The sequence below is a fragment of the Trachemys scripta genome, chromosome 6 (genome assembly GCF_013100865.1).
Source record: "Trachemys scripta elegans isolate TJP31775 chromosome 6, CAS_Tse_1.0, whole genome shotgun sequence".
In the NCBI taxonomy this organism is placed as follows: domain Eukaryota; kingdom Metazoa; phylum Chordata; order Testudines; family Emydidae; genus Trachemys; species Trachemys scripta.
The window spans coordinates 43,210,801-43,233,361 of NC_048303.1; the positions used below are offsets into that span (position 1 = coordinate 43,210,801).

Sequence of the window (22,561 nt, forward strand, 5' to 3'; positions counted from 1 at the left end):
CCGGTGAAGATAGCTGAACTCTCTCTCTTCCGGAACTGGGGCAGCAGTGTCTGACCATGTGGCCCTCGGTTCAGCCATGCGTAGCCTCAGAGGCTTAGCTGAGGGATCAGATCCATTCCTGGATGTGGCTGTGGCCTCTTGGAACTTGTTGGCCCTTTGTTGGTGCCAACTGGTGGAGAGACTAGCTTTTTCAACCCTGGACCGGAGAATTGCTCAGAATCAGAGAGTCTGGCCCAGGCTCAAGGGCTTCCTTCAGGAGATGGAGCTGTAAAGGAGTCTCCGTATCCTTTCTGGATCTGCAAGTACAGGTCCTACAGATCAAACAACCAGAAGGCAAACATCTTTCTCCTTGGCATTTGACGCACTGCCCGGGCAGGAAATGCATCTCTTAAAATCCAGCCTTTTCTGCTTTGAAGTTCCACCATAACACAGGCCTGAAAAGAAATCACTAACAGCTAATGCTAACTATCTAAGAAGAAAGAGGCTCTGGTTCCAAAGAAACTAGAGGTTCACATCTGGTCATGGCACTCGATTGGAAGGAAATGCGTGGTGAGGGCGCTACGTCCCCTATATAGCCTCACTTTGAGAACAATGTAATGCTGAGGGGAGGAGCAGCACTTCAGCTGACACAGCTAGCAGACTGTTCCATCGCAAGGCAGCATAAGGTGGAGCAGCACCCAGATACAGAATTATGCAGAGCCATTTGAAGAACCTCTAGCTCTATTCTTCATTCTATCACTGGTTAACTTATATGGCTTGAGCAAGACAATTAATGTCTCTGTTCTCCGTTTTGTATCTCTGAAATGGTATAGGCCAAATTCTTCTAACAAGTGTCTGAAGTTAAATATAGGCATATGTTATAGTCCACATTTTACCTTTAGGAATTTGTTAGAAGATTTTGGCCTATACCATTTTACACAAAAACTGAAATGCAGAGAGGTTAACCAATTTGCCCAAGGTTAGATATCTGTATTGCTAATAAAAGAATTATGAACTTTTATTTTTGCCAGACAGACATAAGAAGGTACAATTCCCTGCTCCAAAGAGCTCTAAGACCAAAAGCAAAAAACCCTCATGACAATAACTTAACAGTTACTCAGTCAAGATGTGCACATCTTGACAGTTATTAAAGGTAGAAAATATGGGAAATGATGGTAATTTAGACAAGGAATCAAAATTACTACTAACTACAACTGTTACTACCAAGTAATATTTTAAATGAAATGACTCTCAAAACCATCAACAGCTTATGCAAAAACGGTCAATTCAGATATTAGGTGGAAAACATGGTAAAGATGACTTACATGCAGCTTCATCCACTGATAACTCACTGGCCAGAATACCACCAATTTTGCTAAAAGCCGGCATCTGTATACCATATTTCTCCAACTCCTTTCGCATGTTACTGATTTCCTCCTCTATTTATATATTGAAAAAGGAAAGTTGGAAATGATTAAAAGATGAGCGCACTCAGCTAAAATTTATATAATTTAAAAAGCTAAGGCTTGTTTAACTTAGTAGTTTTTTTTATTTTGCTAGAATCTCAGTTTCAAAGTCATAACAAAGGTGGCATGTAAATTCCCTCCCCACCATTTTTCAAAGTCTGACATTCATTAAAAATAGCAGCCTCCCAATCACTTCAATTAGGATGTGTGCAGAATGTTGGGAGAGGAGAGGGAAAAACCTCACATTATAGAGAGTAGGTTGTTAGAAACAGTAATATTAGCAGGTTTTATTGATGCAATAGATTATCTACAATATGACCAATTAAAACCGACTTACCTGTAAAGTCTACTTTTCCCAGTAAATCCTGGATCTGTGGTGCTATACCTAGTTTGAACAGATATAAACTGCAAAGAAGAAAAATACTAAAGTCACAATGCCAGAGACTTGCATATTCAATAAAATGCTGCTTTTTGTAGAATCAAATCAAAGCTTATGTGATGATCAACATAATTAGAATGTTACTACATTAAACTCATCTTTAACTATTGACTTCTGTGGACAGATATGGGATAAATTTTACTATCAGACTATTTTCTATGGAGCATCGTAAACTGTTTGAGAATAGAAAGGGAGAAGTAATCTTCAAAAGATGTAGATATTCCAAGGAGCTCTCTTAGATGGGGACAGGACACAGATGGAGTGCAAGACTTGTTGCCTGTGCTGAAATATTTCAGTATATGGAAAGGGAAAGGTGTACACAAAGATAAATCCTTGATACTGGATTCATACAAAATAGCCCTTTAAAATACAGAATTAGTACAGTGAAACTCAAAACCTAGTCTATCAGGAATCCCATAACATGAAAATTAAGTGAAAATTTTTATAAACTAATAATTACAATTTGGAATCACTCTATTGTCTGGTTTATGTATTGCAACAGGAAATTTAGATATTATTGGATCCATATAAATAGTAACAGGTGAAGGGAATGTTCCATATAAGCTGGAATGCAGTAACTAGCAAATATTGGATGGTATTTCCAACATTCAGCTTTAAATCCAAGTCTGGACACTGCATTGAAGACATAGTAGTCCTTTTCACATGCACTATTCAAACTTAGGAATACTGTTTGCAGAATCCACATGTTTTTGGTTAAAGAAAAAGTTTCATCTCAATTTTCCTAAGACTAAGCATATTTAATGTTAAGAGAGCGCGCTCAGTATTTCAACCTCAAATAGCCCCTCAAAAAGCCCAACCAAACTCTTCAGCTTACTCAGTGCTCTCATGCTTTTAGAGAACTGAAATGAGTTCAGTGCAATTGAGTGCTCTCCGGGAACCATTGTTTTCATTTTGGTGTAGCAAGAAAACCCATACTAAATTATTCTTAAAGCTATATAGTGCCATCTGGATAACAGCTGAGTAAATTCACATCTTCTGACCATGTGCAAGGCCTTTAATTGTAAAAAGTCAGGAGTTTCCAGAATTTATTTTGGCAACAGAATTAATGGAAGTGATTTTTTTTGTGGGGTGACTCTCAAATTTCAAACAAGGCACTTTCATTCTAAATATTTATAACAGGGGTAAGCTATTTTGCCTCTTTTTTTTTTTTTTTTTAAGTGCCTCCGCCCCAACCCCCTCGTCATCTCTACACATTGCAGCAAGTATATTCTGTCTTTTTTTAGTTGCCCATTAATTGCAGTAGGAGACATTACTAAGTATATTTGTTAATAGTTGCCACAGACATTTTCTGTTCTAATTACAAGGGGCACTGGGCATCACTGGTTCCATCTCTCCTCTTCTCCACCACCACTGGGACAGAGGAAGCAGATTTTTCTGCAGGCAGTAGGTCCCTGTAGCATCCAATCCCATCATCATATCTCACCACATGGAAGTCTTCAGATTGCTTCAACACTCTGAATCATTCCATCTGCCATCCTCAACTTACAAGAAGGCATTAAATAAATTAACAGATTAATGAAAAAAGTTAAAATTCACCTAAAACAAGCCCCAAACTACCCAAGTCTCTCTGCATTAGCAGTCCTCCCAAACTACTGCTTTGTTAGTCTTCCCTTGTAATGTTTTGAAAGGCTTTTACTGTAACCTCTTTAAGGCCAGGACTATGGGCTTGTACACTATCGCTTGCTTAGGTATAATTTAAGTCGCTCAGGGGTGTGAAAAAGCCGAGTGACATAAGTTAAACTGATCTAAGCACCCATGTGGACAGCCCTACATCGATGGGAGAAGTTCTCCCGCGTCGGCATTGAGCACCTGCACTAGCCGTACTACAGCAGTGCAGCCAGGGCTGGCTCCAGGCACCAGACGAGAAAGCACATGCCTGGGGCAGCACATTGTAAGGGGCGGCATTCCAGCCAATCTTGGGGCGGCTCATTCCGGCCGCGGTTTTTTTTGTGGGTTTTTTTTTTGGCGCTTTGGCAGTCCGGTCCACAGCTCTGGGGGCCCCCAGCCGGCTCCCCGCGCTCCACCAGTCCCCGCCCAACCCTGCAGGGGCACGGACCCCAGCCTGGGGGGGCAGGAACTAGCGATCCCCACCGCTCACCGTGCCGCCGGGCTCCTCAGGACACGCCACTCCCCGCCACCTTCACTGCTCTCAGCCCAGCCCGGCTGAGCCACCTTTAAAAGAGCGGCTGAGCCAGCACCTTCTCCGCCTACCTGGCCAGGAGAGGCATCCCAAGGCCAGAGGGGGGAGCCCCTCTTGCCCAGCTGCGAGTGGGCTGCAGCACCTGGCTGCCCACAGGCAGTCACCGCCCTTCACCCCCTTGCGAGCCACCTTGACTGCCCTCCATGCGCTCCCTGAGGCTGCCGTTTTTGTTGTTGTTGTTTTGCTTCAGCAGTCCGGCTGGCCCCCCCCCTTTTTTTTGGCTGCTTGGGGTGGCAAAAAAGCTAGAGCCGGCCCTGAGTGCAGCTACATCAGTACAGCTGCACCGCTGTAGCAATCCTGATATAGATTAGCCCTCAGTCTTGTCTGAAGTGCCCAATAAAAAAATGGCATAGATGTTAGCCTGGGAAATGCTGGCTTTTTAGCAGTCACCACTATATAATATTTAATACTGCAAAAGAGCAGAAGTGGTTTGGAATGTGGCTGATAAATGTAAGATATCACTCTCCTGTGTAAACTACAGTTATACTGTACATGGTTGAGTAATGTGGTCAATGTTCTATTCTTCTTGGCGTGGAGGAGTTTACCACAAGGTGGTGCTGGGAGCTTGCTTTTCATTTGCTTTTTACATAAAATGCAAGGGTAGTCAGGAATGCAACTTCCTTCTTTTGTATTAAGGAATATAGTCACTGGAAAACACGCATATCTAATGCACATTCTTTGCAATAAGACTTAATTTTTAATGTGAATATTAAACTTGCATCGGAACACTGATTTAAACTAACTGGCTTTAAAGGAACATTTTACTGTGTGGGGGTGACTCAGTTTAATAGATTACTCATGGGGAAATGTTTACTGGGAACCTTATTAGTGAGTATTCCTACTAAGCCTCAGGAATCAATACTCATAGCATTTAATTCAAGTGAGGCAGTTTGGAACTTGAAGTGGACACAACCAACTACTGCTATCAGTTACTCCATTATCTCAAGTAGCAGAGGTATGTGCTATGGATCTAAAGGTTCAAACCCAGCTCATTAGCCATGTGAGAATCAACATAAAAAACAAACCTGAAGAAAAGATTCCATCACTTGGACTTCTTTATTTTTAAAGCTAGGAATGTATAGAGATCAAAAGTTATGTTAAAAGAACATTATTACAGTTGCAAAGTCAACTGCTCAAAAGTTAAGAAGTGCCAGATTAAGGTTGCACAAGCATCCTTAATTCAGCCTGCTTGTGCATATGCATTATGGTACAGTCTTTAATTACATGATCACATTTCCTTCCCCCCCCCCCCCCCCCGACCCCCTTCCTTATTCTATGCACTAATTGGATGCACTTAATGAGTAGCTGGTCAATATTTTGTTCTCTCCTTATTGTTCAAAATGTGGCCACAGACCTTATCCACTGGGCACCATTCAAACCCTGCTCCAAATACAGAATTCAGTGTTCCCTCATGGGCTTTTTTGTAGTGCTCATCACTATAGTATGATTGCGTCACAAATATTTTATTTTCACAACATTTTGTGAGGCGGTACTAATCCCATTTTACAGATGGGGTACCAAAGCACAGAGAGATTAAAGTCAAGAACATCTATTAATTTTGGTGCTCAATTTGAAGTGACTAGAGCCTGATTTAGTTAGCATTATTCTTTTAAGGCACAGCTCCCATCGACTTCAGGAGCAGCTAAGAGTGCTCAGCATTTCTGCAAATCCAACACCAGGATCTCACACTGTGAATTCTCACAAAACAAGCAACAGTTAGTGTCCACGTCTGAAATGTTTAGTTTAAGCAACTTGACTAGCATCACTTAGGAGGATTGTAATACAGGCAGGAATAGAATCCAGTTCTACTCCAGAGCAATGTTCAGTTGCCTTAGGCAGAAGTTCATCCTCTTCTGTAATCCCCTGCCTCATTCATGACATACCTTCTAACTTCTGAAACAAATGGCTATAGGGTCCTACAGAACATAGCCTTTTTCACTGTACAACCATGAGTAAGGATACAATTTAGTCATGGATTTCGGTCTGTGCCATGCGTGCGTACATACACCCACCCACCCTTCCGGTGGGGCTCAGGCGGTCAGTCCTCCTCCCTCCCCCCCATGGGGCTCCAGTTGACATTTCTATCTCTGCCCCCAAGTCCACCCCCTCCCATATTTTTTTTTTTTTTTTTTTTAAACACTAAACGTAAGAGACAGGTCACAGAGTCCCATGATTTTTTGTTTATTGCCTGCAACCTGCTGGTTATTTTTAGTAAAAGTCACAGTGACAAAATCTTAACCTTAACCATGATTTACCCCCAGAGCACCATCCACCTTTTGTATTGAATCCATTTGGGGTCCTGCAGAAAAATATATGATCATGTAATTAAAGACTATCATAATGCACATACACAAGGAGGATAAATTAAGGGTACATGGCCAACCTTAATTCTGGCATTTCTTAACTTTAATGTTGCAAATTCAAACATTTAAATGTTATTTTAATGCAGCTGTGTGTGTAATGCAAGACAGACGTTGGGGCTTAAGCTGCAAGACAATTACAGTTGAGAAATGTATCACATGGTCACGGTGCATTTTAGAAGAGGTCGGAGAAAATGTGGACAGCGTGCAGTGACTGTACACCTGCGTCTTACACATAAAGTCAAAGCAGCACAGAGTTAAATGCTGTCAAAAGGAAGGGTGGGCAATTCATGGCACAGAATCACCGGTTGATAGTACCATTTTGTTTTTTGTTTGTTTTTAAGATTTGAGTGTTGTAATTTCGTGCTGATATGTACCATAGCAAGAAGAATTTAAGTGAAATGAAAACAAATTGAGAATGAAGGCCAATAAACTACACAGATCAGCTCTGATGGCTTGGCATGCGTCCTGACCAAGGTCAGGCTGCAGAAGGGAAAATGAATACCTCAAGAACCAAACCATTGCAAAACACAGTTCAAGAAGGAAGATACTAATTGATACACTGCTATTGCAAGCAACATGCAAAGCTGAAGCAAATGTATAAAAAAAAAGATACAGTAAATATGGGTAAAAAGTATTAGTCAATCCCACCAACCAATTAAAGTCTTCAGTTTCAGCAAATATAAACCATTTCAAAGCCTGGTTCTATTCCCCTTTCTGGAGAACATCTGAATAAAGATTGTGACATCACCGGAATGGAACTTAGCCCACCATTTCTTTATAAGCTGCTTAATATTAAGAGCCCCATGTGTCCACTTCAGGAAATCATTTCAAGCTTACACAAGACACTCACTGACAGAAAGACCAGCTACACAGTTTTTGACTACCCTCCTGTATTTATGTAATCATTGCAATGCTGTCCAGTTAATAGATAATGTTTTCACCCCTCAGCTCACAGAGAGCTGAGAATGCAATAATTTAAATGGCAACACTTATTGCAAAAGAATTGAGATGACTGCTAATGCCAAACTTCCAGCATTTTGAAAGAAAAACATTAAACTTTGAATGTATACCTTATTTACTGGTATTAGGTACACTTCTTACACAAGACTGCAGGAGCAGCAGCAGCATTTCAACGATTATGCTATAAGTAAAACATTTCACCTATGGCACATTTAGTAGTTCCTAAGGCTACTGACATGCCAAATGGCTCAGCTATGAGTGCTGACAAAACAGAATAGTTAAATTATGCCCCAAACTCATCTTTACAATCCTGACACTAACAAAAGTTATGAAAGGAAAAGGCTTCCATCTATGGCAAGAGAGCTTAACAGAACCAGGAGGGAGTCTAGTCTGCAAATACTACTACTGCCATCACCACCAGGATCAGAACATCAGAGACAGAGGTTCTAGACTCGCACTTTAAATCAAGAGGAAGAAGTTTTAAGGCAGAAAAAGCTTTTAGTTCCATTGTAGTGTTGTAACCAAAACTTCCCTGGCTTTGTACTGCATTACAACTAAACTAGCTAGATATCTATAAGAGAAATTTGCCCAACACATTTAAAAACCTGAGGCAAAATAATTTGGGGGTATGAATGATTAAGAATGTATATACTGGTCAGTCTTCACTTTGGAAGGCAATAGTTCTAATTTGGTGTCAAGGCACAGCCTCATTTTCATTCCCCTGGTCAACACATTTCTACTGGCATTGTATTAATATGGAAGCTTAATTAAGTGTACCAGCACTTATTTGTAGAAATGGGAAATCAATACGGTGAGACAGTTTCAAGTGGTTTGCCATAGTCTATAATTTTAATCAGGTTCTGGAGGAAGTTACCATCACTCTAAAAAGGTGATTTTTGCTTAGTGTCTGAAGATTGAGAGGTGTCTAAAAGAGGTTTTTTATTTGACACAAATGCGTCAACTTTCCAAATGGTGTGTTTGTGGGAGATTCGTGCAAACAGCCCTCCTACGTATTTCAGTAGTTTGTTTTTGTTTTTTTTAAACTTCTACTTCAGAAGTATTTGCCCAATAGTGCTGTAATAAAAATTAATTTAGGCTTATATTGTATTCAAAAACCCATGGCCCAGAACAAAGTCAATAAACTTAACAGACAATGACACACTAAAGTTTTAAAGTACAAACTTCTGTTAAGAACACCAGTTACCTGAAGCCAGTTTGAAACTACATGCCTGAAAGTTGGTCACCAAATCTAAAACTTCCCCCCACCCAATCACTAGTTACCTTAGTGCATGAATGCAGTATATCATTTTAGGTATGTTTTTCCTATCATAGACATCTGTAGTCTCTGGATAAAAGATCTAAAAAATAAAGAATAGAATTGTTATTCTGACTAGTAATATATACTCTCTCATTAGTCCAACTGGGCCCTCTAGAGAACAGTGATGCTGCATTACAATAGCTTTAAATTGTCATTACTAGACAAATTAGCTATCTAGAACTGCAAGCACTGTCAAGGTGCTCTACTAGAGGGTTGAAGTGTGCCTAATAACCTGAAGAGAGCAGCAGGGCCTGCAAGGCCTAGAGTGGAGTGCTTATGTTGCCCATGTTCAGTGGAGTTGGGGAGCTGCCCTCCCCATTAGATACAGACAAAGCTTCCTCATGCTAAGGGCAGGTGATAATGAGGTGCCTCACCACCCAGAGTACCCACAGGAAGTCATAGGCAACACTCCATATAATTATGTCAACACTTGTGGCAGATTCAGCAAGCTCTTGGCCCTTCTAGTACATGACCCTCCCTGGCACAGAGGGGACATGACATGAGTGAAACCTTTCAGAGAGGGAGGCAGAGTGGAAGTAAGAGAAGTTAGATGTCTGTTGAACTGACATAGCCAGCCACCAAATAAACTGAACAAGCCTAAAGCAAGCAATAGGATCTGAAATAAGAGTTAATGTTCTACAGATATGAAGAAGTAAAACAGCTTTTTAAGAAACATTGCTGGCTAACAAGCTGCCTGGGCAAATGCATAAAGGTGCAGAAGTGCCATTGGTTCCATGACTGAGAGGCACCAAGCACTGTTCAGAGAGTAGCCACAGCAAAGGCTTCCACCCAGCCTTGTATTAAATATCTTTGATCAGGAGAAACTGTTGATGGGCAACACAGAAAGGGAGAGAAAAGCAAAGGGAATGTGTAAGATGGGGGCAAAGAGAGAAGGGAAGGAGGACAGGAAGTAACATGAAAGAAAACCCAGAGAAATCATTACGAGGGAATCAAATGGAAGGACACCATGGGATCTACTAGGAAGATTCAGGATAGACTAAAAACAAAATCACTGGAAATAAATAGGAAGAAAATAGGACAAAATAATGGAACTATGAGTAGCAGATGGAAGGTGACAAGAAACAAAAGACACGAAAAGCAAACAAACATTTCTAAGCTTTAGATTTATTTCCTGAACTAGGTCTTCCCAGTACTGAAGCTTTCAACAATATTTTATTTAAGCAAATTAAGGGGAAAATAATCTCACTGTTTTAGTCAACTTGGTTCATGGGCAGTTATTGTGTCATGTCATTTAAATACTTACCTTAGGTAGACCAATGGATTCCATTGCCCTTAGCCACTGCACAGTATTATCCGTGTGTCGAAAATGAAGGCCCGATCTCTAATATGGAAGAGGGAAGAAGGGGGAAGATGAGAGATTATTATTTTGAATGATTATGTTCTTTTGCCATTTACCTTCCTTTGCTTAACAATTTTACACTTCTCCTGTGAATAAAATTCTAAGTTTTCACTATGTGACCCTAAAGCCAGAATGTTTCAACTGCATGCCAAATCATAAGGCAGTTACATGCCATGCAACTCATCCTCTTAGGTGAACTTTGTAATCCCAATGCCTGTGCCCCAAATCCTGTTCCCAAGCAAGTTTGTTCAAAGAGTCCCATTGTTAAGAGGCAAAGAAGCATTCTATAGATGCCTTCTTGCTTATTAGGCTACTGTTCTAGTTGGGCAAGGCAAGCCTGAATACAAATATGAGAGACAGGGCTGTTACAGAAAAGAGATGTTTAGTTGTTAAAGTCTCCTGGAGATCTGGGGAGTTCAGGTGATTTGTAATTAGAGGTGTGTGCAACATAGAAAAGAGCACATGAAAAATCATTTTTGCCAAGAATTTGAGAAGTGGGCCCACTTAACTGAAATATCACACTAATTTTTAAACTAAAAGAACAAGCCCTTTTCCACTGAAAATTCACTTTTTTTTTTTCAATAAAGTCCATTCTGAGCACATCTGGGCTTGCATCTGAAGAAGTGAGGTTCTGACCCACGAAAGCTTATGCTCCCAGTACTTCTGTTAGTCTCAAAGGTGCCACAGGACCCTCTGTTGCTTTCATTCTGAGCACAAGCAGTCTTCAAAATTTTAAGTTGGAAATTTGAAGTATCCATGATTTTAATGCAAAACATTTAAGTTTTGTAGAAAAGCAATATTTGAAGAAGGCAGAATTTCCTGAAATGCTGAAAAATTCTGCATGAAATTGTGGAAGTTCTTCTACCTGTTTCTCACAGCTCTCTATATAAAAATCAAGCATTTAAGATGCAAACAGTTTTCAAGAGGATTGGAAGAAGCATTTCAGTATTTGGCCAGCTTGCCAGGTGTGGATTCAGAAATCCCTCCCTTTTCATGGGACAAGACTATGGACAAATCTCTGCTTTCTTTTGAGATTGACCTAGGTCTCTTGGGCTCTTAGTTCTATATTTTTTCTAAACAGTCTCCAGAAAAGGAGGCCGGGGAAAAAGTTGGAGGTACCTTGAAAAGAGACCAGAAAAGCCTGTTTTTCATCTTTTACTCATGTATGCAGGAAATCATACAATAGATTAGTTATTAGTTGCTACTGATGTAAGTTTAAGATGTCATATATGCATGTGAATGTTAAGCACTTCAGAGCTGTGAACATGTTTAGGTCTATTCTATAAAGTGCCGTTTAATCACAGCTGGTCAAAAAATTCACAGAAAAATTTTAAGTTATTTAATTTCACATGATTAAAGCAGACCATTTAAAAAGAAATTTCCCATAAAAAGCCAGAAATTTTTTTTAAAAATGATTTTTTTTTCAGTACAAGTTCTCATTTTGAAAAAAGCAGTTTCCAAAATTGACAGTCCTAGAATCAAATCTTCTGAGGCATAATTTCCCAGAGAAAGCTTCACATGAACATATGAATGTGCAAAACTCAGATATCCTCTTCTCATAGCTCACTTAGACTAGGTCTACACTACCTGCCTGAATCGGCGGGTAGAAATCGATCTCTCGGGGATCGAATTATCGCGTCTCGTCGGGACGCGACAATTGATCCCCGAATCGATGCTCTTACTCCACCGCAGAGGTCAATTTTACCGCCATCCTCACAGCGGGGTAAGTCGGCTCCGATAGGTCGAATTCAGCTACACTATTCGTGTAGCTGAATTTGCATATATTAAATCGATCCCCCCTGTAGGGAAGGCCTGCCCTGAAAAAGCAACAGAAAAAAGCCTCCCTAAGCACCATTCATCCCTCCACCCAATTTCAACAGGCAATATCTGAGAACCTATTCTGCATGCAAGTGCCCATCTGGCATTTCCAGGCAACTCCTTGATTGCAACTTTAGAAGTCTCACCACTGTAAGAAACCAACGATATCAAAATTAGGTCACAGAAATCGTGAATTTGAAAAAGTATGTGAAATCTTGGAAATAGCTGTAAAAACACATTTGACTAGGTCCCCAAACCAAGCAGGGTCACGACATGTTGGAGTCACAGCACCACTCAGGTTCGGCCTGTCCACCCCTCTGTAGATTACATCAATCGGAATATACTTCCTATGTGAAGCTGGAGGTGTGCTGGTTAGCTGCTCCGAGCTTCAGTCTGAAGGTAACTCCACACTAGCACATTCCTTTGAATGAAAGATCTTATGAGTCATAATGGCTTGGAATAAAAGAGCTTTTCAGATCCAGTCTAGGTCAACTGTGACTAAAAAATACCATTTGATTGTTGTCCAATGACCTATGCAAGTTGAGTCTGGTTGTCTCAGTTTCCTAGTGGGCACATGGCCACATCACAAAAATTTGGCACCAACTGGCACTGGTTTTGTAGTCTCAGCAGTGGCACTAAGGAAAGCATGATTGTAAGCATAGGGAATGAACTACTTTCTCCTTCATGGGAGAGGCCCCTTTAGGTGAGAGTTGACTCAGTGCTGAAGCAGTATGGAGAATTTTGCTTTTTTGTTGTTCTTGGGCTTCCCAAAAAGCTTGCTATTCTCTACTCACATGGCAAGACGATTTCACACTCAGGGCCTGTCAATTCATGTAAAAAAATTCACACTAAATTCATATAAAAGTTAAGATGATGAAAAGAGGCACAAACATGCCAGTTTGTAAATTATACTAGTAAACAGTTATCCTTCTAATTTTAGCCATATAACTACTGAAAATGAGGCTTTTTTGTTTGGTAAGAGAGCTTGAACTGGCAGTTTTCAACATTTTTGGCTTTGAATACATCATTTCAGTTACCACACAACAGTGTATCTGTGTACAGAGAAAATATGACACATGAGAATATTTGTACCGTAGACTTTCTGTACTAACCATCAAAATTTAAGATGAAACATTTCTGAAAGTCAATCTACACTAAGATTATATAATATTGCCTGTCCTAGTGGTATCAGGAGTTCTTTCCACCTTAAGATCAATAGCAATGACAAATTTTCTAGTGGACTTCATATTTGGCAGTAATACTTAGTTTTTATTGAGATGAAACTAAAGAAAACATCATGTCTAAACCTCTACAGACTTCTTTTGAAAGATTGCAGTTTTTCATAAATTAAAAAAGTATTTTGTTATGTCTTCCGAAATCCATATCCGATTTGCAATGCTGTATGATAAACTGTTCAAGATTCCAACTCAGTAACAGGACTTGCGTATAACTTGGGGGCACATCTACACAAAGCACGTACATCACGGCATGCTGTGGTGTAAATCTACAGCATGCCTACGGGCTGCACATTGACTGACTGCGTGGAGCCTGCTGCTATGTACTAAAAGTTCCCAGGGTCATTTTTTTTTTTTTTTTAAATTGTGCAACAACAGGGTCCACAGAGTCAGCATGCAGCACCCTAGAAAGCTATAAATTTACACCACAGCTCGTGACACCATACGTGTTCATGTAGACAAGCTTGTAAGTCACAAATATTTACCATCTAAAATATATGGAATATAAAATCAGTTCGATCACCACTACATTTCAAGCCTCAAATTCAGGACCCAAAGGGCCATTTTCCCCTAACATTTGACAAAACCACTACTTAAAAAACAGAACAAAAGAAGGGAAGAAAAATGCTCCTGTTTTAGGGGCCACTTGAGAGACAGAAGCCTGAACTGCAGAGGTGGCAGGTAAGCAAGAGAAAATTTTTAATCTTTTAAAAGCATAAGCATAATTTTTAAGTTCTATAAACATTTTTTTAATCACATGAGATCCTGAACAGATTTTGGTCCTGCACAGAAAACACCCCAAAACAGATGTACCTTAAAAATTTGCGTTCTCCAGCTGTCTTCTTATGCAAATTGAAGTAAAGCAGCTCTTAAAGGAGGTCCCCAAATATAAACTAATGTATATATATGCATTCTCCATTATCACCAAGTAACTATGCAGCTTGTGATTATAACAGCAGAGCTTGATTTGTTTGACTGATTTTTGTTCCTCCATGATGAAGTGTTTGATATTTAAACATGCAGATCTCATAAGGAGGATATTTGCTAACAAATTATACAGCAGTTCATGTAAGAACTTGGTAACTTTTTTTAAAATAAATAGAATAGTGCTTTAGGCCCCTATTTCCTAATGGATTGTAATTTTACAGTTGGTAATACTTTGTGAGCTTACCAAAAAGTTTTCCCTGGAGCTGAAAGCACTTTTTTTTTGGTCTTAAAAAACCTTAAGTACGGCTATCATGTTTTTCCTGTATAGTAGTTATTCCTATTTTATCATATTGCCTCCCTGCTCTTCAGTGTTACAAGTTCATGTCCCAGCTGGTGACCACAGTCAGTCCTTCATTGGACTATGGGGAGTTATACAGTAATGTGTGTGTGCAACTGGTGGGAGAAAGAAAGGTAAGAGTAATGTTCCTATCTAAAGATACAACAATCTTAAAAAGTGAAACTAGGAGTAGAATTCCATATGTATTAGGACACAACAGTTTACTGATGCAGAAAATATTAACATGCTAGAAACAAGTACTCAGCTTTCTGCAACGCCCAGTGCTAAAACAAAGAGTGGGAAAGATGGAGCAACAAATATTTAACTCTCGGTTTTAATCAACAGCCAACGAAACTTGTTACCTTATATCGTGTCTGTTCCACATCATAGATTTTCTTCTCAGAGACCATTTTAGGGGCAAAGAACTTTGCTAGTTTAGCCAGGTAAACTCCATTTCTTAACCCTTCTTCCAATTCAGTAGTGGGTGGCAGTTCTTCAGCCAAACAGACCTCCATCCACCTACAAAACACATGGCCAAGAATTACATATTTCTGTTGGTTGCAATTTTAACATGGTACAGTATATTAGAACTGTGATCCCATTATGTGCTCGCACATTTAGTTACAACTGCAACAACCACCAACAAACAACAACAACTCCACACCCCTTAGGTGTTAGTAAAAGCACCGACGCATGCACAGAGCAACAGAAGAAGAGCTCCCCATGTGCTCATTGGCACCACAGATCAAAACTACTACAAAAAGAGGCCATGACAGCTTGTGTGTCAGGGATACTTTGGTAATGGAGTCAAAGTTTCTGAACTATGCCTTCTGACTCAGAATAAGATACTTTAAATATTGTACCAAGCTACAATGGGTCTCAGTACACTTCAATGTATCCTCAGATCTTGAGCAATGTCAACATTTAAAACAGATTAGTCCCATTCAGACTTGTTTCTAAAATAGAAAGAAGTGCACAAGTCATTAAGACCCCAATTCAGGAATGCACTTAAGCACATAGTTAAATCCCATGGACTTCAATGGGACATAAGCAAGAGATTAAGTGCTGTTCTGAATAGGGACACTTTCCTGAATCAGAGTCTAACAGTACAAAAATAAGGAGTTTGGGAAAAATCAAGATAATTCACATCCACTATCACCATGAAAAAGTTATGCAGCTCTTTATCCTCCACCTACTATAGAATTACAGTTCTTTATTAATGCTAATGAAATATTTGGTACCACTCTTTACAGTGAAGCCATTATTGACTAAACAGCAAGTATTTTCTTGCTGTTTCCATTCAAGTTATAACATTATGCCTGACAAATACACACAGACACACAGACAGCCATGTAAATGTCATGTTCCCAAAGAACCTCAACTGTAGTGGCTAAATAGTTCAGTGGTACACAGCGTGAATGTCCTTCCTCTAAAGGAGATGATAATATTAAATTAGTAGGCTTGAAAGGATTTGATTTTTTTTTTAAATCGGTAAATGTTAAACTGTCAATTTCACCACTCATGCAAACCGACAAATACTTCCATTGATAAAAATCAAAGTTTACAGATCGACTAAGTAAGAAAATCATGTGCAACATCATCCTGGTATGTATCAGGAAATAGTCAACTTGGAGAGGAACAAGCAGTTTTAGACCACTGAGCTCACAGGCAGACCATATTGTTGTTGTTAGAAATACTATAAAACAAAGCAGAAAGAAACTCGTGATAAGTTTCATAGATTTCGTGAAGGCTTTTGACAGCATACCCAGGCGGTCTCTGGAAACTTATAGCACTCTATGGAACACCACCAAAAATAATTAAAGTAATCAAGGATGTATGATGATGCTGAACGTGCAGTCAAACTGTGACAATATCAGCTAATGGTTTGCAGTGACAACTAGAGTAAGGCAAGGATGTATTATGTCCCCACTATTGTTTTGCACTGTCATGAGGAAAGTAACTGCAGAAAGCAATCAGGGAATTTTATGGACAAATGAAGCACAGTTGGATGGCCTTGTTTTTGTTGACAATATTGTCCTGTTTAGTCTAACTCAGAGGTTCTCAAACTGTGGTCCATGTACCACCTGTGGTCTGCGAGCTCCATTTAGGTGGTCCACGGATAGTTCTCTTTATGGTGCGCGCGTGGAGGGGCCACACACGAGAGAATTAAGGGCCACTCACCTAAACAGCGGAGCTGCACAGGTGTGGCTCCACTAATTAGGTGCCTGGCCCCTGAGAAGATGCACATGTAAAGTGAGGTGGTGGCCTTGGGGGAACAGGAGGTAGGTGGGAGGGGGCAGTGGGGTCAGAAGAGGGGGCGGGGGGGAATTTGGGACATGCAGGGCTGTGGCGGCCAGAAAAAGAGGCGACTTTCCCACAATTCCAGGGCAGCAGCTGCTGGGGAGAGACCCTCCTCCTTCCCAGCTCCAGCTTGGGGTCTGCCACTGTGGGGGAGAGACGGCACATCCATCGCATTAGAAAGGCAAGACCACTGATATTCATAGATTCATAGATTATAGGACTGGAAGGGACCTCGAGAGGTCATCGAGTCCAGTCCCCTGCCCGCATGGCAGGACCAAATACTGTCTAGACCATCCCTGATAGACATTTATCTAACCTACTCTTAAATATCTCCAGAGACGGAGATTCCACAACCTCCCTAGGCAATTTGTTCCAGTGTTTAACCACCCTGACAGTTAGGAACTTTTTCCTAATGTCCAACCTAGACCTCCCTTGCTGCAGTTTAAACCCATTGTTTCTGGTTCTATCCTTAGAGGCTAAGGTGAACAAGTTCTCTCCCTCCTCCTTATGACACCCTTTTAGATACCTGAAAACTGCTATCATGTCCCCTCTCAGTCTTCTCTTTTCCAAACTAAACAAACCCAGTTCTTTCAGCCTTCCTTCATAGGTCATGTTCTCAAGACCTTTAATCATTCTTGTTGCTCTTCTTTGGACCCTTTCCAATTTCTCCACATCTTTTTTAAAATGCGGCGCCCAGAACTGGACACAATACTCCAGCTGAGGCCTAACCAGAGCAGAGTAGAGCGGAAGAATGACTTCTCGTGTCTTGCTCACAACACACCTGTTAATGCATCCCAGAATCATGTTTGCTTTTTTTGCAACAACATCACACTGTTGACTCATATTTAGCTTGTGGTCCACTATAACCCCTAGATCCCTTTCTGCCGTACTCCTTCCTAGACAGTCTTTTCCCATTCTGTATGTGTGAAATTGATTTTTCCTTCCTAAGTGGAGCACTTTGCATTTGTCTTTGTTAAACTTCATCCTGTTCAACTCAGACCATTTCTCCAATTTGTCCAGATCATTTTGAATTATGACCCTGTCCTCCAAAGTAGTTGCAATCCCTCCCAGTTTGGTATCATCCGCAAACTTAATAAGCGTACTTTCTATGCCAATATCTAAGTCGTTGATGAAGATATTGAACAGAGCCGGTCCCAAAACAGACCCCTGCGGAACCCCACTCGTTACGCCTTTCCAGCAGGATTGGGAACCATTAATAACAACTCTCTGAGTACGGTTATCCAGCCAGTTATGCACCCACCTTATAGTAGCCCCATCTAATTTGTATTTGCCTAGTTTATCGATAAGAATATCATGCGAGACCGTATCAAATGCCTTACTAAAGTCTAGGTATACCACATCCACCGCTTCACCCTTATCCACAAGGCTCGTTATCCTATCAAAGAAAGCTATCAGATTGGTTTGACATGATTTGTTCTTCACAAATCCATGCTGGCTGTTCCCTATCACCTTACCACCTTCCAAGTGTTTGCAGATGATTTCCTTAATTACTTGCTCCATTATCTTCCCTGGCACAGAAGTTAAACTAACTGGTCTGTAGTTACCTGGGTTGTTTTTATTTCCCTTTTTATAGATGGGCACTATATTTGCCCTTTTCCAGTCTTCTGGAATCTCTCCCGTCTCCCATGACTTTCCAAAGATAATAGCTAGAGGCTCAGATACCTCCTCTATTAGCTCCTTGAGTATTCTAGGATGCATTTCATCAGGCCCGGGTGACTTGCAGGCATCTAACTTTTCTAAGTGATTTTTAACTTGTTCTTTTTTTATTTTATCCGCTAAACCTACCCCCTTCCCATTAGCATTCACTATGTTAGGCATTCTTTCAGACTTCTCGGTGAAGACCGAAACAAAGAAGTCATTAAGCATCTCTGCCATTTCCAAGTTTCCTGTTACTGTTTCTCCTTCTTCACTAAGCAGTGGGCCTACCCTGTCTTTGGTCTTCCTCTTGCTTCTAATGTATTGATAAAAAGTCTTCTTGTTTCCTTTTATTCCCGTAGCTAGTTTGAGCTCATTTTGTGCCTTTGCCTTTCTAATCTTGCCCCTGCATTCCTGTGTTGTTTGCCTATATTCATCCTTTGTAATCTGTCCTAGTTTCCATTTTTTATATGACGCCTTTTTATTTTTTAGATCGTGCAAGATCTCGTGGTTAAGCCAAGGTGGTCTTTTGCCACATTTTCTATCTTTCCTAACCAGCGGAATAGCTTGCTTTTGGGCCCTTAATAGTGTCCCTTTGAAAAACTGCCAACTCTCCTCAGTTGTTTTTCCCCTCAGTCTTGATTCCCATGGGACTTTACCCATCAGCTCTCTGAGCTTCCCAAAATCTGCCTTCCTGAAATCCATTGTCTCTATTTTGCTGTTCTCCCTTCTACCCTTCCTTAGAATTGCAAACTCTATGATTTCATGATCACTTTCACCCAGGCTGCCTTCTACTTTCACATTCTCAACGAGTTCCTCCCTATTTGTTAAAATCAAGTCTAGAACAGCTTCCCCCCAGTAGCTTTTTCAACCTTCTGAAATAAAAAGTTGTCTCCAATGCAGTCCAAGAATTTGTTGGATAGTCTGTGCCCCGCTGTGTTATTTTCCCAACATATATCCGGATAGTTGAAGTCCCCCATCACCACCAAATCTTGGGCTTTGGATGATTTTGTTAGTTGCTTGAAAAAAGCCTCATCCACCTCTTCCACCTGGTTAGGTGGCCTGTAGTAGACTCCTAGCATGACATCTCCCTTGTTTTTTGCCCCTTTAAGCCTAACCCAGAGACTCTCAACACTTCCGTCTCCTATGTCCATCTCTACCTCAGTCCAAGTGTGTACATTTTTAATATATAAGGCAACACCTCCTCCCTTTTTCCCCATATTACAATACGAGTTGTGTGCTTTTATTTGTAGAATAAAAAAAAAATTACTTTTTTTTTAATATAGTTCTTTAATCCAAAGCGCTTTACAATAGTTAGCTAATGGTACAAACAACATTTGAATAGATCATTAAGTGGTCCGCTAAGACCCTCAGCAATTTTCAAGTGGTCAACGAAAAAAAAAAAATTTGAGAACCCTTGATCTAACTTATTGTTTAATGGAAGACAAGACCACTTTTGGCAGACACAGCAGAACAAGTTGGTTTGTTCATCAACAAGCGGGGGGGAAGACAAAATATATTGCTATCAATGTCCCAAAAGTAACCATTAGAGTGGATGAAGAAACACTAGAAATAGCACGTCATTTCTAGACAAGTGATAAGTGCAATGCTGGTGATGCCATGCTAGATGTCAAACAATCAATATCAAAAGCAACAAACAACTTTCATAAACCTGAAAAGATTTCAAAACTGGCATTGACACAAAAACCTTTTAAAAAAAAGTTATTAGCAGTTTATGGAGAAGAGTCATGGAAATAGATGAAAGAAATTGAGAAGATCAACTCATTCCAAACTAAATGCCTGAGGAAGCTCTTCACAGTCCACTGGAAAGAACTTCTTGCAATATTAGAAATTCAAAAAGGAGAGCAAACCAACATACAGCAAATATGGAAAGTTAACAATGGACCTATTTAAGCCATGCTTTAAGGACATCACCAAAATGACTTCTGTGGCAAGTTATAATATGGACATCACTTGGAAAGAGAAAAAGAGGAAGACCTAGAGAAACATTATGTAGAATAATGCACAAAGAAGCCAAATCCCTTAACATGATACTCAGAAGCCAAATCCCTTAACATGATAAACAGACCAGTAGAAGACCAGAATAAATGGTGGAAACTGGTGAACGCCTTATGCAACTGAGGATGTGAGAAGATAAAGAAAAGAAAAATGATGCTAGAGTTTAAGACTATTTACTTTTTATATTTTGATGTGATATTTGACAATTTGTGTTTTAAGTTATGAAGCTTTCACTCTGAATCTCCATGTCTACTGCTATTGAATAATTATTGACACCCCTCAATTTCCTGTGAAAATGTAAAAATCAATACTAGAAAACCTGAAAAACAAAACACGGATATTATCAAAAGTATATAAAAATCAATTTTTGCCAACCCTAATCAGTTATTGCTCTATACCTAGTTTATATTAAACCTAAAATGTTAGACTAATTAAACCTCATGAAGTTTTCAAACTAATCTTTTAGCTAATTTCTATTAGAATAATTAAAAAATACAAGTTACGGTTGACATGTAGTACCCCTCAGAACATTTATATTGAAACATTAAAAAGAATGTAGCATAGAGTCTTGAAAGTCAGTACTCAGATTAGACCAGAGGTTCTCAAAACAGTGTTCCATACAGCACTGTCGGTCTTCAGCAAGCTGGCCGGCCCTGTGATACTGGGTTCCCTTTTAAGTCACATTAAAATGAACTACGAATACATTCAGTACTTTCTCCAATATTATTTTTCCACCTAAGCAATTCCTGTTGCCATAGGGATGTTAACATGATTACAGATGGGAGGAGAGGATGCTTTACACATTGGTTTGTCTCACTTTCTGATCACTAAGGCAGTCAGAGACCAGTTCTCACATACTGTACAACAGCCTGTCCACCAGAGGTTTAGATGTTCAGAAAACTGAGGTTGGAATCCAAGATTCAAAAACAAACAAACAATCAGCCAAATTCTGACCCCAGAATGGAAAAAGCACACTTCATCATTATGTCTTAGGTTAGAAAGACTCATGAGACGATGACGTATTCTGTTGCATTTTGATTCATTACAGAATAGATGAAAGTGTTTTCACTGAGGCAAAGACTATCCAAATAGTTCTTCAGGAAACAACCAGCAATAGATCTTGGACAGTATCAGGCAAAACCGTATGGAACCAGTGTCATTAAGAAGCACGGCAGCGCCGAAACTGAGTGGAAAGTATGGTTTCACTGACATATTTCCCCCTGTTCCACCCAATATATTTATACTGTATGGATACATGCCAAGGTTTTTTGAGTTATCACTTTTTAATGACCATGGAAAAATATACATGCAAGAGCAAAGTGTCATACTATTTGTCTTCTCCAAAGCAGGAGAAGACTATAAGAAAAGCTACATTTGCCTCAGAGTTAGTGTGAATACAGACTCTGCTGAGGCCAATTATTTCCATGGATCATTTTTGCTATTCCTGACTTACGGCTTCTAAAACAGTTGTATAAGCAGCACATAGAGCTGGCCAACTGATGAATGGGAGTTAATGAAGGGTCAAATTTGAACTTTTACTCTAGTCAGCCAGCACTCAGGAAGTGACTAGTCCAAAACATAGCATGCTTCCTCACCAGTATGGGTAGGGTTAGAAGAACTCAATTTTCACCAGTAAATGTCTGTCCACCATTTTACCATGCACACACAAAAACAAAAAGAAGTGTTTCCATAGACGATCAATTTAAAGTCAGGAAAAGAAAAATGCTGCTTGAGAACTTGAGTTTGATTTAAGGATAGTTATTTTGTATATTTTGACATGTGACGTGGACGTTATAAAGCTTTAACTTTTTGAATCTCAATATCTACACAGGTCATTAAATAACACTGCTTTACATTTATTTCAGAAGCATTTTGGCTGTAGTCAAATTTTATTAATTCTGGGTCACTGAGAACGAAAATGATGCTTAAAATTGTTGATTGGCTCTAGTTTTCAAGATATGCTATTGGGTCAGTATATATGACCCTTGACTTGGGAATGGCGGAGGATAAGTGAGTTATAAAGGGAAGGGATCTCAATTTAAACTAGAAATGACTAAAATACATCTTTGACTGGATCTATGAATAAATCTATGACTGGGTTTGGACAGTACTTGCTTTTTAGGCAAAACAATGAATGATGCAATCTGAAGCTAGTATTGCGT

General features: G+C 39.8%; 1 protein-coding gene across 2 annotated transcripts in view; it reads right to left on the bottom strand.

Moving 5' to 3' along the window:
- Positions 1 to 22,561, bottom strand: part of IQGAP2 (IQ motif containing GTPase activating protein 2) — a 238,682-nt gene that overhangs the window by 99,674 nt on the left and 116,447 nt on the right. For both annotated transcript variants that reach the window (XM_034774640.1, XM_034774641.1), the window contains exons 3-7: positions 14,786 to 14,942; positions 10,011 to 10,088; positions 8,710 to 8,786; positions 1,783 to 1,850; positions 1,305 to 1,418 (exon numbers count right to left, since the gene is read on the bottom strand). In XM_034774640.1, the coding sequence (XP_034630531.1) occupies positions 1,305 to 1,418; positions 1,783 to 1,850; positions 8,710 to 8,786; positions 10,011 to 10,088; positions 14,786 to 14,942 (494 nt within the window). The remainder of the gene's footprint in view (positions 1 to 1,304; positions 1,419 to 1,782; positions 1,851 to 8,709; positions 8,787 to 10,010; positions 10,089 to 14,785; positions 14,943 to 22,561) is intronic.